At 44.2% G+C, this 16,088-nt stretch overlaps 1 protein-coding gene across 1 annotated transcript in view; it reads right to left on the bottom strand.

Annotated features, from left to right (window-relative positions):
- The window catches only part of LOC106610161 (vascular endothelial growth factor C), a 47,515-nt gene extending 31,879 nt beyond the window's left edge, over positions 1-15,636 (bottom strand). The window contains exon 1 of the mRNA XM_014209332.3: positions 14,492-15,636. Coding sequence (XP_014064807.1) covers positions 14,492-14,620 — 129 coding nt within the window. The 5' untranslated portion in view covers positions 14,621-15,636. The remainder of the gene's footprint in view (positions 1-14,491) is intronic.
- Positions 15,637-16,088: the final 452 nt, after the last annotated feature.

The raw sequence follows: 16,088 nt of genomic DNA, 5'->3' as shown, positions 1-16,088 counted from the left end.
CCAAATCTGCTTCAATTGATTTGAAACCAAACCCAGAATTATATTCGCTGTTGTACATCAGAACAGAACTCACTAAACAGATCCTTTGAAACCAAGGCATATCCTCTTTGGGTCAAGTCAGATCCAACATTCAGTCATCTGAAGTTTGATCTGACGACATGATGTTATAGCCCCAGATGTGAAACCACTAAACAGATCCATGACGAACAGTAATATCTCTGATGTCTGCATATCATCCATGGTCTGTACATGAGGAGGAACCATAACTGCAAAATGGGGATAAGAGTTTATGGAATGGCATGTAGCCAAAGGCAAGGTGGAACAGAAGGCTGCTAAAGCAGGATTTTCTCCATAGCCTGATCCCACTACTAGCTACATGCACAAACACAGGAATTACACGTGTAGCATCTGTTGCAGCCATTACTTTCATCCATATTTATTAGACCCTCAGGACCAGGCTTAGAGACAGCGAACAGGAAGCAATGGAACAAGAACAGGCCTAGCTAGTGTAGGACAGGACAGGCTTAGAGACAGCGAACAGGAAGCAATGGAACAAGAACAGGCCTAGCTAGTGTAGGACAGGACAGGCTTAGAGAACACTGTACTGGGGAAACAGACCTTGCCAGAACCATATTCATATATCTACATTTATACAACTTCGGACGCAGCTACAGTAAGACAGGACAGGTTCAGAGAGTACTGCACTGGGGGAGCTGACGTAGCTACAGTAAGACAGGACAGGTTCAGAGAGTACTGCACTGGGGGAGCGGACCTAGCTAGAGTAAGACAGGACAGGCTTAGAGAGTACTGCACTGGGGGAGCTGACGCAGCTACAGTAAGACAGGACAGGTTCAGAGAGTACTGCACTGGGGGAGCTGACGCAGCTACAGTAAGACAGGACAGGTTCAGAGAGTACTGCACTGGGGGAGCTGACGCAGCTACAGTAAGACAGGACAGGTTCAGAGAGTACTGCACTGGGGGAGCTGACGTAGCTACAGTTAGACAGGACAGGTTCAGAGAGTACTGCACTGGGGGAGCTGACGTAGCTACAGTAAGACAGGACAGGTTCAGAGAGTACTGCACTGGGGGAGCGGACCTAGCTAGAGTAAGACAGGACAGGCTTAGAGAACACTGTACTGGGGAAACAGACCTTGCCAGAACCATATTCATATATCTACATTTATACAACTTCGGATGCAGCTACAGTAAGACAGGACAGGTTCAGAGAGTACTGCACTGGGGGAGCTGACGCAGCTACAGTAAGACAGGACAGGTTCAGAGAGTACTGCACTGGGGGAGCTGACGTAGCTACAGTAAGACAGGACAGGTTCAGAGAGTACTGCACTGGGGGAGCTGACGCAGCTACAGTAAGACAGGACAGGTTCAGAGAGTACTGCACTGGGGGAGCTGACGTAGCTACAGTAAGACAGGACAGGTTCAGAGAGTACTGCACTGGGGGAGCTGACTTAGCTACAGTAAGACAGGACAGGTTCAGAGAGTACTGCACTGGGGGAGCTGAAGCAGCTACAGTAAGACAGGACAGGTTCAGAGAGTACTGCACTGGGGGAGCTGACTTTACTACAGTAAGACAGGACAGGTTTGGAGAGCACTGCATTGGGGAGCTGACTTAGCTAGAGTAAGACAGGACAGGTTCAGAGAGCACTGCACTGGGGAGCTGACCTAGCTACAGTAAGACAGGACAGGTTCAGAGAGTACTGCACTGGGGGAGCTAACCTAGCTACAGTAAGACAGGACAAACACCAGACTCCATTGACCTAGCTACAGTAAGACAGGACAAACACCCGACTCCACTGACCTAGCTACAGTAAGACAGGACAAACACCAGACTCCACTGACCTAGCTACAGTAAGACAGGACAAACACCAGACTCCACTGACTTAGCTACAGTAAGACAGGACAAACACCAGACTCCACTGACCTAGTTACAGTAAGACAGGACAAACACCAGACTCCACTGACCTAGCTACACAGCACAAACTCCAGCTCTGGATGGCTGAGCAGACTCCCACCACAATATAGCTAGAAGGAGTTGTAAGGGAAGAGAGGGCACATGGACCACCGTGCCTCCATCCATCTGGTGTGCATGGTAAGCCAATATCAGGGATATCTGTCCTATTCTACTGATATGGACCCAAAATGAACTGAGATACAAATCATCATGTAGGAACCGCTCAGCAGACCAGAACCCAGACAGACAGCAGGTTTCATTTGAATAATCCTATTCATCACTAATCATTTCCTGGGCTGCGTCTCAAATGGCACCTACTCCATTTTTAGTGCACTACTTTTGACCAGAGCCTTATGGGCACCTTATCATCACTATATAGGTGACAGGGTGCCATTTGGGACACAGCCCTGGTGTGATTGAGATGTTTCCCGGTAGGTAGGAAGACTCCAAAAATTCCTCTTGTACATCACGCTACAGCTCATCCTAAGGCCAGCATCATTCCACCCTCCTTCTTCCACACTCCCCCACTTGCCTTCTTCCTTGGGGGAATGGCTTTTCCCTTCTTAGCGCTAGAGCTGCTATAGCCATTAGATGTAAAACTGGCACTGTGCAAAGTCTGAACAAATCAAATATCATAGTCAGGGTTAATGTACATAGTATAGGATTAGCTTTGAAAACCCCAATAAATTATTATTGAATAATTGCCCAGATACAATCAGCTTTGCAGAAGAACTTGGAGGAAAAGGGATTTTGAACACTGATCTTGTAATCCTCAACTGGCTTCCATTTTGTCACCCTTCCTCTTTGACTTTGCAGATTCGTTTCGCAGATATCTGACAGCTTGGAGGACATGTGGGATGTGTTTTTAGTGGGATTAGACATGTTTATCTGTGAATGGCTGCTTGCTTTAGGGTTTCTGTGGTGCAATAAAGCAATCAGCTCAGCCTATTTATCTGGCTCTATAGGACCACCGGGAACTAGGGCCTAATGTAGCAAAGCCCACCTTCTGAGCTCCCCTTCCAGGGTGTTCTGCCTGGCCGACTTTACATCCCCACACACCAGCCTCCAGCCTCCACTGGGTTAGCTAGCCTCCACTGGGTTAGCTAGCCTCCACTGGGTTAGCTAGCCTCCACTTGGTTAGCTAAAAATGCACATAAAACAACTTTTGATGTACATTTGACAAAAGCTGGATCCCTTCAAGCCATGACCCCTCCACTGGGCTACCAATGCATGCTGCTTCTTTCCGACATAATGGCAACCTACAAATACTGCAGTAGGCTGAAGGACGAGAGAAAACCTCAAAGCATAGGACAGGAGAAAACGTGTATCTTACATGCTGTCCTATGCTAATTGTCCTGGTTGGAGCCTGAGAGTTAACTTGTTGGTTTCTCCTGACAGGGCAGGCCCTGTATGTGAAAATCCTTGAGATACACTTGAATAACTTGAATTTCATGTATTGTCAAAGAGAGAATTGTGTGAAAATTTGAACTACACTCACAGATTTGTAATTGTTTTTCACGGAGCAGTTGGAAGTGCTAAGCTGATACAGTACAGAGGGAGCCAGAGCCCATCGCTTTTTGTGGTATTGGCCGTGAGGGCATTACGTCACGACTTGTTGTTTTAGCGCTGGAGTGCTGCGGTTGCACGCTGGCAGTCGTGGTGTAAGCTGACTTACACCACGACCAGGAGCGCAGAGCCGTGTGTGTGTGTGCTTGCGTTTATGTGTGTGCACGCATCTGTGAGTGTGTGTGTGTGTGTGTGTGTGTGTGTCACTGTGGCGTGTCTTCAGACCAGTCATGCAGCTCACACTCCTCTTCTAAACAAACGTCTTGCCTCAGTGAGTTCTCAATTAATCAAAGACCGCTAAGCTAACCCGTTGTCTCCAAACCAGTTTCCACACAGTCTACATGCACACTCTGCTACTCCTGATGAGGAGACCACCTAGCTAGGCCTCTTGTTTAGTCATGGTGTCAGTACATTCAGAGTTACTGGGGCCCCTAAACATGTACCCATGACAAACAGTGAAGCTTGTGAGGACCCTTTGCTTTCTGACTGGTATGACAAACAGAACAATAGAGATTAGTCCAAACAGAATAGTCAATTGTGAAACTTGTAACGAAAGTCAATCAAATCGGCGTACCCACTAAAACAATCACTATGGAGGACTTCGTATGTAGCATGTACCATGACAGGCTTAGGTTATAAGGCAGTAGACAGAGAAATGATTGGTTGAGTTCCATTACGAAAGTAATATTGCCACAATCATGAAATACTATGTAATATGACCCTGGGTCTTCTCCAGTCGACCAGTAAAGCTTTTCCCTCTGACTGCTCCGTGCCTCTGTCTGAGGTCCAGGACATTTTAAATGACCCCTTTCTTTAAACCCGGCAGAGCTTAAAGGAAACCAGGCTAAAAATGAATGGGGGATTTTTCCTCTCTCTACACCTCTACCAACTTTGTGCGCTTCCAAATGGCAAGACCTTATGTTGGCGGTATGAATAAAACCGCCAATCACCTCTGTTCTGTAGGGCTGCATTTAAAGGCGCGTGCACAAAGTCAACGCTGAGAGGCCAAGAGTTTAGGAGGAGCAGCTGGGAGGTTAAAGTCCCTCTCCTCCACATCTCATTCTTCTTCCCTCTCTGGGCTCTCTCTTTTCTAATTAAACTTCAGCTGATGGATGCTCTTCCACGCTACTGTTTATTAAGAAGTGGTAAAACCCATGTAGGGGATTAGATGTACTTCCATATGTGAACAGAACAGGCTGAACAGGGAAGAGAAGAAAAAGAGACGGACAGAAAACTGGTGCAGTTATGAAAGGCAGATTTCTTGTCACCTGCTATTGATGTCTTTCAGGACCATTGTGGTCTCTATAGACTAGTGTGGTCTCTGTAGACTATTGTGGTCTCTGTAGACTAGCGTGTTCTCTGTAGACTATTGTTGTCTCTAGACTAGCGTGGTCTCTGTAGACTATTGTGGACTCTGTAGACTATTGTGGACTCTGTAGACTAGAGTGGTCTCTGTAGACTATTGTGGACTCTGTAGACTAGTGTGGTCTCTGTAGAGTATGGTCGTCTCTGTAGACTATCGCGGTCTCTGTAGACTAGCGCGGTCTCTGTAGACTAGCGCGGTCTCTGTAGACTAACGTGGTCTCTGTAGACTATTGTGGAGTCTGTAGACTATTGTGGTCTCTGTAGACTAACACGGTCTCTGTAGACTATTGTGGTCTCTGTAGACTATCGCGGTCTCTGTAGACTATTGTAGTCTCTGTAGAGTATGGTCGTCTCTGTAGACTATCGCGGTCTCTGTAGACTATTGTGGAGTCTGTAGACTATTGTGGTCTCTGTAGACTATCACGGTCTCTGTAGACTATTGTGGTCTCCGTAGACTATTGTGGAGTCTGTAGACTATCGCGGTCTCTGTAGACTAGCGCGGTCTCTGTAGACTAGAGTGGTCTCTGTAGACTAACGTGGTCTCTGTAGACTATTGTGGAGTCTGTATACTATTGTGGTCTCTGTAGACTATCACGGTCTCTGTAGACTATTGTGGTCTCCGTAGACTATTGTGGAGTCTGTAGACTATCGCGGTCTCTGTAGACTAGCGCGGTCTCTGTAGACTAGCGCGGTCTCTGTAGACTAGAGTGGTCTCTGTAGACTATTGTGGAGTCTGTAGACTATTGTGGTCTCTGTAGACTATCACGGTCTCTGTAGACTATTGTGGTCTCTGTAGACTATTGCGGTCTCTGTAGACTATTGTGGTCTCTGTAGACTATTGCGGTCTCTGTAGACTATTGTGGTCTCTGTAGACTATCGCGGTCTCTGTAGACTATTGCGGTCTCTGTAGACTATCGCGGTCTCTGTAGACTATCGAGGTCTCTGTAGACTATTGTGGTCTCTGTAGACTATCGCGGTCTCTGTAGACTATCGCGGTCTCTGTAAACTTGCGCGGTCTCTGTAGACTAGCACGGTCTCTGTAGACTCGCACGGTCTCTGTAGACTAGCATGGTCTCTGTAGGCTAGCATGGTCTCTGTAGGCTAGTGTGGTCTCTGTAGGCTAGGTGGGTCTCTGTAGACTAACGTGGTCTCTGCACACTAGCGTGGTCTCTCATCTTAGCTGTTGTGATTCATCTCCCATATGAAATTGGTCCCATATGTCCAGCTTTGAAGTGCTGCATAATATGTAGTATCTAGTCCCTGAAGATATTCTCAAACACTAAGTTGTTATCATAGCAAAATTTCTTAAATTCAAGGACCATGACAATGTCTAGTACACATTTCTGACTACAGAGAGTTGGATCTGATTATCTAATCACCACAGAAAAACTAACTGGGCACCTTTCACTTTCCATTTAATCTGCTTTCATTTCCCTAGTCAGAAAATACCTGTTGTGGAGAGCCAGGATCAGCATAACAATGAGAAACAGGTTAAATGTTAACACCTGAAGGGCTCAGAAGCACCGCTTTATACAATGTCTGCTACCAACAAGTACCCTGAACTGAGCCTATTCATGATGCATTCTAACCTCCTTGACCCTCATTCAATCTCCCCACTGCAGAAAATGGGAGTTGAGTGTTTTGTATATCCTTTGTGAGTCTAATCCAACTCTTTACTGTTCAGTCTGAAGATGCTAAGTATATATATTTTTTTTCACCTTTATTTAACCAGGTAGGCTAGTTGAGAACAAGTTCTCATTTACAACTGCGACCTGGCCAAGATAAAGCAAAGCAGTTCGACACATACAACAACACGGAGTTACACATGGAATAAACAAACATACAGTAGGAAAAAAAGTATATATACAGTGTGTGCAAATGAGGTAAGATAAGGGAGGTAAGACAATAAAATAGGCCATAATGGCGAGGTAATTACGATATAGCAATTAAACACTGGAGTGATAGATGTGCAAAAGATGAATGTGCAAGTAGAGATACTGGGGTGCAAAGGAACAAAATAAATAAATAAATACAGTATGGGGATGAGGTAGTTGGGTGGGCTGTTTACAGATGGGCTATGTACAGGTGCAATGATCTGTGAGCTGCTCTGACAGCTGGTGCTTGAAGTTAGTGAGGGAGATAAGAGTCTCCAGCTTCAGCAATTTTTGCAGTTCGTTCCAGTCATTGGCAGCAGAGAACTGGAAGGAAAGGCGGCCAAACGAGTAATTGGCTTTGGGGTGATCAGTGAAATATACCTGCTGGAGCGCGTGCTGCGGGTGGGTGTTGCTATGGTGACCAGTGAACTGAGATAAGGCGGGGCTTTACCTAGCAAAGACTTGTAGATGACCTGGAGCCAGTGGGTTTGGCGACGAGTATGAAGCGAAGGCCAGCCAACGAGAGTGTACAGATCGCAGTGGTGGGTAGTATATGGGGCTTTGGTGACAAAACGGATGGCACTGTAATAGACTGCATCCAATTTGTTGAGTAGAGTGTTGGAGGCTATTTTGTAAATGACATCGCTGAAGTCGAGGATCGGTAGGTATACAAGGCCCGTCAAGCGTTCAGCCTGCTGCACTGACCCTACGGACGCTCCAGTCTACAGCGCCTGGTTCAATTGTGCTTAGGAACATTTTTTATTATCTCTAAATGGTTAAGCTAGTGATAAATATTTGTGATTATTGTAAAAATCTGTGTTTGCTTCATTTACTATAATTCATTTCCTATTTTGCCATATCTAATTAATAATAAAGAGTCTATTGACACACCCCTGCATCAATCTAAGTAACATAATACAGAAATCCCCATCAAAATCTGTCAGTTTAAGCTACAGGCTCAATTCACTGAGTGTATAAAAAATTAAGAACACCTGCAGTTTCCGTGACATAGACTGACCGGGTGAATCCCTTATTGATGTCACTTGTTAAATCCACTTCAATCAGTGTAGATGTAGGGGAGGAGACAGGTTAAAGACAATTGAGACAATTGAGACATGGATTGTGTATGTGTGCCATTCAGAGGGTGAATGGGCAAGACAAAAGATTGCCTTTGAACGGGGTATGGTAGTAGGTACCCGGCGCACCGGTCTGTGTCAAGAACTGCAACGCTGCTGGGTTTTTCACTCTTATCTGTTTCCCGTGTGTATCAAGAATGGCCCACCACCCAAAGGACATCCAGCCAACTTGTCACAATTGTGGGAAGCATTGGAGTCAACATGGGCCAGCATCCCTATGGAACACTTTCAACACCTTGTAGAGTCCATGCAACTCAATATTAGGAAGGTGTTCTTAATGTTTTGTACACTCAGTATATCTATATTTTATTTTGAATTTTATTTGACCTTTATTTAACTAGGCAAGTATAGCTTCGATTGCTGTGTTACTTCCTCCGTATTTCTCATGTGTTTTCTTACTTTTTATTCTTACTTGTATTATTTCCTTAACATTATTTTCTCTCACCTTGATATTGAATTGTTGTGAAGTAGCTTGCAAGAAAACATTTCACTGTACTGTTTTACACCTGCTGTCTCCTGTGCACGTGACAAATAAATGCTGAAACTTTGAAATGACACACGGTGCAGTATCATAGCAGGTGATACCATGCTAAAAGGTCAATATTTATACTGATACTCTCTAGCCTGGGTTTGTTGTTTTTGTGTTTTGAGAGATTTTGCGTTTTTTAGTTAAAGCATTCATCCAAATAGGTTGTGAAAAGAATGGAACAGTCCTTGACAGTTCAGTTCCTCCATTATTATGGGATGTTCTGTTCTTTGTCAAACACAGTACAGGAAACGTGGCGAAAGAGACAGATTAGTGAATTACTGTTTGCACTGATAGGATTAAACCTGTATGCAGTGACAGACCTTGTCAGTAACCCCATGAAAGCATGACAGATGTTCTATGTTAGGAAGAAATGAGACTTGCATAACATCACTGCTAGCTGGTGCTAACATCAAAGACAAAGCAATTTGCTGTTTTTTTTTTGTTGCACCAATTAGGCACAATATTTTTAGGGGGCTTTGGCACTTCATGAGAAAATCTGTTCAACCTTCATTAAATCATGAAATACTTGTTGCATCATCTTAACAATAGGAATTAAGCATTGTTTGGTCACACTACACCCTAAGCACCTGGCATTGCGGCTACCGTTCATTTCCAGCTCACGTGAGCTGAACTAAAGGGTCTCCACTGCAGATAAATGTGTTTTGAAAACATCCAAAACTTCTTCTGAGGACCGTGAACTCATTTGGCCTCTTCTTGACTGCACTGTTTCCAGGAAGTTGGTGAGGCGAGGGCAAGAGAGTGTCAGAGAGGCACCATTAGTTGTCCTGAAGGACCATGGGAATACATTCTTCTCTCTGTTCTCAGCTTTACATTAACCAGACAGAGTTAAGCACACAGCCGTACCTCTGACAGTGATGTTGATCCTAGCTTACGGTATGTCAGCTCTAGTTTTGTTGTGAGCTACCACCTGCTGGCTGCTGTGTGAGGGAGCTGGAAGGTTCAGTAGCAGACAGACAAACAGTACTGGTAGTCAAAGGCTTCCCACTGTGCTACTGTCACAGACATATGGACACACTGAGGATTCAACTGAGGATCATTGACTGCTTGTTGTTCGTAAGGTTCACTATACGGCCTGGGTCATTAGTAGCACAGACTGAACGAGGCAGAGAGAGAGAGAGGCAGACAGAGGGAATGAGGAGCAACTGAAAGAGAGAGAGAGACAGAGAGAGAGAGATACAGAGAGAGAGAGAGAGAGAGAGAGAGAGAGAGAGAGAGAGAGAGAGAGAGAGAGATAGAGAGAGAGAGAGAGAATATAACGTGTTTGTGTGGGAGAGAGATGGAGAGAGTGAGAGCATTGTACTCCTGGGTGGGTACAGGCATGTATACATTAAAGCGTCTAAGCATTAACTCAATTGTCTGAAGCAACATCAACATCATGTAACGATAAATACCTTGTATATATTTGTTTATATTTTTGTCCTCTTATTGTAATCCAGTGCTTGAGACTCCCATATACTCCACTGAACCTTTGACAAGGTTTTTTTCTCTCCATTTTGGCAGGCACTCAAATACTTGCCATTGTAGACATTTCATAACCACAGTGAAATGGCTAGTTGGCCATAAAAGTGACAGCTCTCTTGTAATACTGACTGTAATTGCAACAGTGTCCTAACTCAAAGGACAGCTGAACCTTGACCCTCTCTCCCTTCGCCTAAGCCACATCCAAACCCTACAACCTTATGTCACCAACTCATCTAGCTCATGTTTGATACTCTGTATCAGTGTTCTTTCGTAGTGAAAGCGGGTGAAGTGTTGAAAAGAGGTGTGATATACCGTCGTAAGACTAGGAGTTAGGACAGGTGGGTTGTGTAACAGAGATAACCTAGAGATAAAGTCGAGCTGAGGAAAGCAGCTGTGAGGTAATCTCTTCCACCTGGGATCTAACTGTTGGGCTTACGAGAACAAGGTAATTACTTCACATACTACACTGACTGTCATGGAGAAGACAGGAAACAGCCTTTAACCCCTACTCCCTACCTAGTCTCTTCACATACTACACTGACTGTCATGGAGAAGACAGGAAACAGCCTTTAACCCCTACTCCCCACCTAGTCTCTTCACATACTACACTGACTGTCAAGGAGAAGACAGGAAACAGCCTTTAATCCCTACTCCCTACCTAGTCTCTTCACACACTACACTGACTGTCATGGAAAAGACAGGAAACACTCCTTAACTCCCACTCCCTTCCTAGTCTCTTGAGTATATCTGGGAGGACTGGCTAGTGGTCCTTTGTTGCTCAGTTGGTAGAGCATGGTGTTGTAACGCCAGGGTAGTGGGTTTGATTCCCCGGACCACCCAAACGTGAAATGTATGCACACATGACTGTAAGTTGCTTTGGATAAAATTGTCTGCTAGGGGGTAAAGGTTGGGCTAGGAGCTAGGGGTTGTCTCTATACAGGGGGTACTAGCCTAGGGGGTAAAGGTTGGGCTAGGAGCTAGGGGATGTCTCTATACAGGGGCCCTATCTTACAATGTCTAGAGGGATTCCCCTTAACAACACAGTGTGAAGCTAGGCTAAGTGCTAAGTCCAGGTCAGGTCCATTGTCTTAGGGCGCAGTAGGTAATGGACCCTATCCCACAGCCACTCTCTAACACTCCAGGGCAGTGCGCTTCATTGCCTCAGCAGGTTTTCACACTGCCTTCTTCACCAACTGTAACACAAACACCCAGGCCTCCTGTACTTACACTACCAAGAGCCCCCCCTTACAGAGGTCTGTGTGTGTAATAAAGGAAACAGTCACAAAGCAAGCAATGTTTCAACATGAAATAGCTACAGACCAATTATCCAGACCAGACTATTGAGACAGACCCACCGGCATGCACAAAGGTCTACGCTATGGTTGGATTAAAGTCAGATCCAAACCTCAAGGTGACCACAAATTACAGCTGCCCCTCTTATCCCTAACAGCACCCCCTACTCCCATTCACCCCCATGGACGTACCCCTTCTCAACCCTCTCAACCCAGCCTCGTTCTACTCTCTAGCCCCACGAGAACAGTCATTCATCCTTAGTACTCTTTCGAAGTGTGTGTGTGTGTGTGTGTGTGTGTGTGTGTGTGTGTGTGTGTGTGTGTGTGTATGTGAACCCAACACTGAGTGATGCAGCCAGATGACTTCTAGTTCTAGGTGAGTTACAGGCTGACTACACCCCTCGTGTGCGCGAGTGTTGCAAAATAAATGTAAACATACATTTTATTCAATTATTGCTCGTGCGGGTCAACGAGCGTCTGCACTGCCAGGGGCTAAAATAGAAGTCAGTTCTATTTCTGACGCAGACCACACTGCAAGTCCTGCCTCTCCCATCTCCTCATTGGTTTATAGAAGCAGGTACCCACGTGCCATCTCCTCATTGGTTATACCCACGTCGGTGACTGAAAGACGAACGAGGTCAGTGGCGGTAATGCACCTAATTTATGAAAGTTGCCAATCGCAATATAAAGTCAAGAGAAGAAAAGGCCTGGAAGGAGGAGAGATGACTAGAAACGATTCGGTTGACCGTTTTATTTGTGGATTCATTGGCGGAGTAGAGGACCTTGTGCATTTCAGGTAAAATAACAACTCAATGTTTATATCCCAGGACAAATTAGCTAGCAACAGCAAGCTAGCTAAATAGGTCAAATTAGCTAGCAAGTGCAAGCTAGCTAGCTAACTTTCCATAAATGTTTAATGCTTTTTGACCTGTCCCCAAATTAATATAATTGGTTCAGAGTTTGTTTTGATATTTTAACCTGCGTGTCGTGATCTCGTTTGGTGTGGTGGGACAAAATACATTTATGCACGATGGCGCACGCGCGCAGCCGGTTTGGGTTCCGTGTTACACGGAGGTATAACCAATTTTTTTGTAATTTATTTTATTTCACCTTTATTTAACCAGGTAAGCTAGTTGAGAACAAGTGCTCATTTACAACTGCGACCTGGCCAAGATAAAGCAAAGCAGTGCGACACAAAAAACAACATAGAGTTACACATGGAATAAACAAGCGTACAGTCAATAATACAGTAGAAAAAAAAGAAAGTCTATATACAGTGTGTGCAAATGGCGTGAGGTGGTAAGGCAATAAATAGGCCATAGTAGCGAAGTAATTATAATTTAGCAAATTAACACTGGAGTGATAGATGAGGAGATGGCACCTGCTTCTATAAACCAATAAGAAGATGGGAGAGGCAGGACTTGCAGCGCGATCTGCATCACAAATAGAACTGACTTCTATATTTTAGCCCTTGGCAACACAGACGCTCGTTGACGCGCGCGAGCAGTGTGGGTGCAATATTTGAATAATATAGATTTCTAATTACACCACTCGCAACGCAGTTATTGCAGTTATTGGACAAATATTCATCGCTGTATCGTAACCATAGTCACCGTAGGATAAATACCTCCCGCTTGGATAAAAAAAATATATATATGGTTGAACATGTAACCTTTGAATTCCGATGAAATGAATCTTAATTACTTTTAATTTGATAACGACTCCAGGGGGTTAACATAACTGTGATTACATACACCCAAACACACACACACACACACACACACACACACACACACACACACACACACACACCACACACACACACACCACACACACACACACACACACACACACCCCTCAGACCAATTACACCAGTCCCTATGGGAGGTGATTAATGTTTCCATTAGATTTTTGAAATGTATGGCATATGAGGTCATTTATTTACACAGTGAATTTCATAAGCCATTATGATACTGTTTTGATATCAGAGGTAGGTACTGGAAGTGATACTATCCAAACAGGACATTTTGTTTTGTCAGGTCATACAGCCGTATGACTGTAAATAACCTTTATGAGCCAATGGGAGTACATAACAAGATCATTACTGAACACACACACACACACACACACACACACACACACACACACACACACACACACACACACACACACACACACACACACACACACACACACACACACACACAGAGAGAGAGAGAGATAGGAGAAGAGAGTTTAAGAATGAGAACCTGTGTTTTCAGTGCATCATCACTGCTGCAGGCTTTGTTGAGACACTAAAAGTCTACTGGTAGCAGTGTTAATCACACCAACTGAGTGTCATATTATATGCCACGTGTTTAAGATTATCCCTGTCTCCTTAACTCCTACTGCTACTGAGGAACACACACACACACACACACACACACACACACACACACACACACACACACAGAGAGAGAGAGAGATAGGAGAAGAGAGTTTAAGAATGAGAACCTGTGTTTTCAGTGCATCATCACTGCTGCAGGCTTTGTTGAGACACTAAAAGTCTACTGGTAGCAGTGTCAATCACACCAACTGAGTGTCATATTATATGCCACGTGTTTAAGATTATCCCTGTCTCCTTAACTCCTACTGCTACTGAGGAACACACACACACACACACACACACACACACACACACACACACACACACACACACACACACACACACACACACACACACACACAGAGAGAGAGGAACACACCCACACACTGAGGCCCCCACAAGTTTTGACACAGTGACACCTGCCTCCAACCCCCCTTTCTTCTCCTAATTTGAAAGTGCTCTTCTCTAATCTGCTCTGCATCCTTTCATTGTGAGGAATTCTCACTGATCTCTTGCTCCATCTCATCCATGATAGCCCCCCCCCCCCCCCCCCCACACCCCCAGCTGGAGATAAATATTACCCCCTGTCTATGCCATATATTCCCAGCCTTTTTCCCATTTTCCCATTAAAAGTTCAGATGAAATGACCTCCTGTTGATGTGACCCTTGTTTCAGTGATGTCTATATTCACTACATACTGTACGGTAGTGAATGTTCAGTAACTTACATCATCACCACATTTGTGGAAAGTCAAATATTATGACTTGTATACCCTCCAGCTCCATCCCACATTCCCCAATATAATATTAAAATGGCTTTGAATATCAATTGAATAATTTACACTGCATAATAGTAATGCATAAGTAATATAAATAGCATGCGTTAAATAGAAAACTTGTATACAAATACATACCGGTGCATCCCCTTGATCCTGATCATAATCATAATAGTCATGACTGAATTCATGACTCGATTCACTGGCTAGATTTGCGTAGAGAATCGCTGAATTGGCAAGGAGAACAGATATTCCAAATAAGTGCATTGTATAAGTCTTTATCCGGAGCAAAAAACGTACTCTCTATTTGTTGACCTCTTTTGGTCAAGCGCTGTTTCTCAAGTTCTTTTTCCTCTAAAGAAAATTAATAGCGCATCAGATACCCGAATTTTCGGGAGACCACTGACATAAAAATGATGGTGCGATGATGACAGGTAAAAATAAGGCCGTTATTTTCTCCGTGAAACGAAAGCTGCTGGAGACAACTCTTTTGTGAGCTTTCTGTGTCAAACTTCTGTGTCGGCGGCGGCATCCATCAAGCGAGCAGATGAGAGTTTGGGGAGCCTGAACGTCCTCGGAGCAGAGAATGGCATGTTCAATGCAATTTCACGGTGTCACTAGATTTTCCTCCTCCCCCTGCATGCGTTTTTTCTTTCCAGCAGCTCAGTCTGTTTCTCCACGGAATAGCTGCAATTTACTACTAAAAATATGAGTTGGGACACGCGCACCTTCTCTTGGAGACGTTGGAGACGAATCCCTTATGGACTCAACATGTGGAGTGAAATGTCCTTGCTGTATTTCAATGGTTGTACTCTGACTGACTACTACATATTTATATAGCAGAACTATGCTTAATATCGCCATGAGTCAACACTTTTACCAATTATCAAACCCTAAGGATAAGATTAATGTCCCTGTATTGCCATCATTACGAACGTTTGCAAGGTGCCTTCTGTGGCCCGCTACTAATGTCTAACAGATTTGATTTAACCCATAACAATCCATATCATAATGCAAATCGGGATTTATAATCTCAAGCCTGACATATTAAGTATATAATAGATTACTTTGCTACAATATTCTCATATGGTTTGATGTACGAGTTATTCGATGTAATCCACGCCACGGGGCACTACCATATGTCTTAAACTTTATACTTCGTTTAACCAGATTTGTGTGGGTTCGGTGTGGTAATTTAGAACGACATCATTTACAGAAACGCTGCCCAACATGAGTATAGCATCATCAGAGTGAGAACTTGGGTGTGTAATATTTACAGTTCACGCTTTATTGTTACTTTTGTTTATACATTTCACTTGCTTTGGCAATGTAAACATATGTTTACCATGCCAGTAAAGCCACTTGAATTGAAATTGAAACGAGAGAGAGAGAGAGAGAGAGAGAGAGAGAGAGCGAGAGCGATCAGGGCAGTTTGGAGAGCTCTGCTCTGCAGGGTGTCTCTACATGCTCAAACCTCAAATTCATTGAGGGCTCTTATAATACGTTGGAATGCAAGCCACACTGAAGGATTTCCAACCCCCTTTACAGTCTTGTAAGTGGCCCCTCTTCACTTAGCTAAAGAACCACAAATAGTTTTAATGGATTTGTTAAACACACACTGTTATACTGTATTGTATTATGCTAGCCGCTTAGTTAGAATTTGTTCCAGCTACATCAATTGAGGATGATATATTATAATGTTTATGGGATGTCAACCTATATAATACAAGTTAAT

The sequence above is a fragment of the Salmo salar genome, chromosome 08 (genome assembly GCF_965601325.2).
Source record: "Salmo salar chromosome 08, fSalSal1, whole genome shotgun sequence".
In the NCBI taxonomy this organism is placed as follows: Eukaryota; Metazoa; Chordata; class Actinopteri; order Salmoniformes; family Salmonidae; genus Salmo; species Salmo salar.
This window is presented reverse-complemented; position numbering and strand designations above follow the sequence as displayed.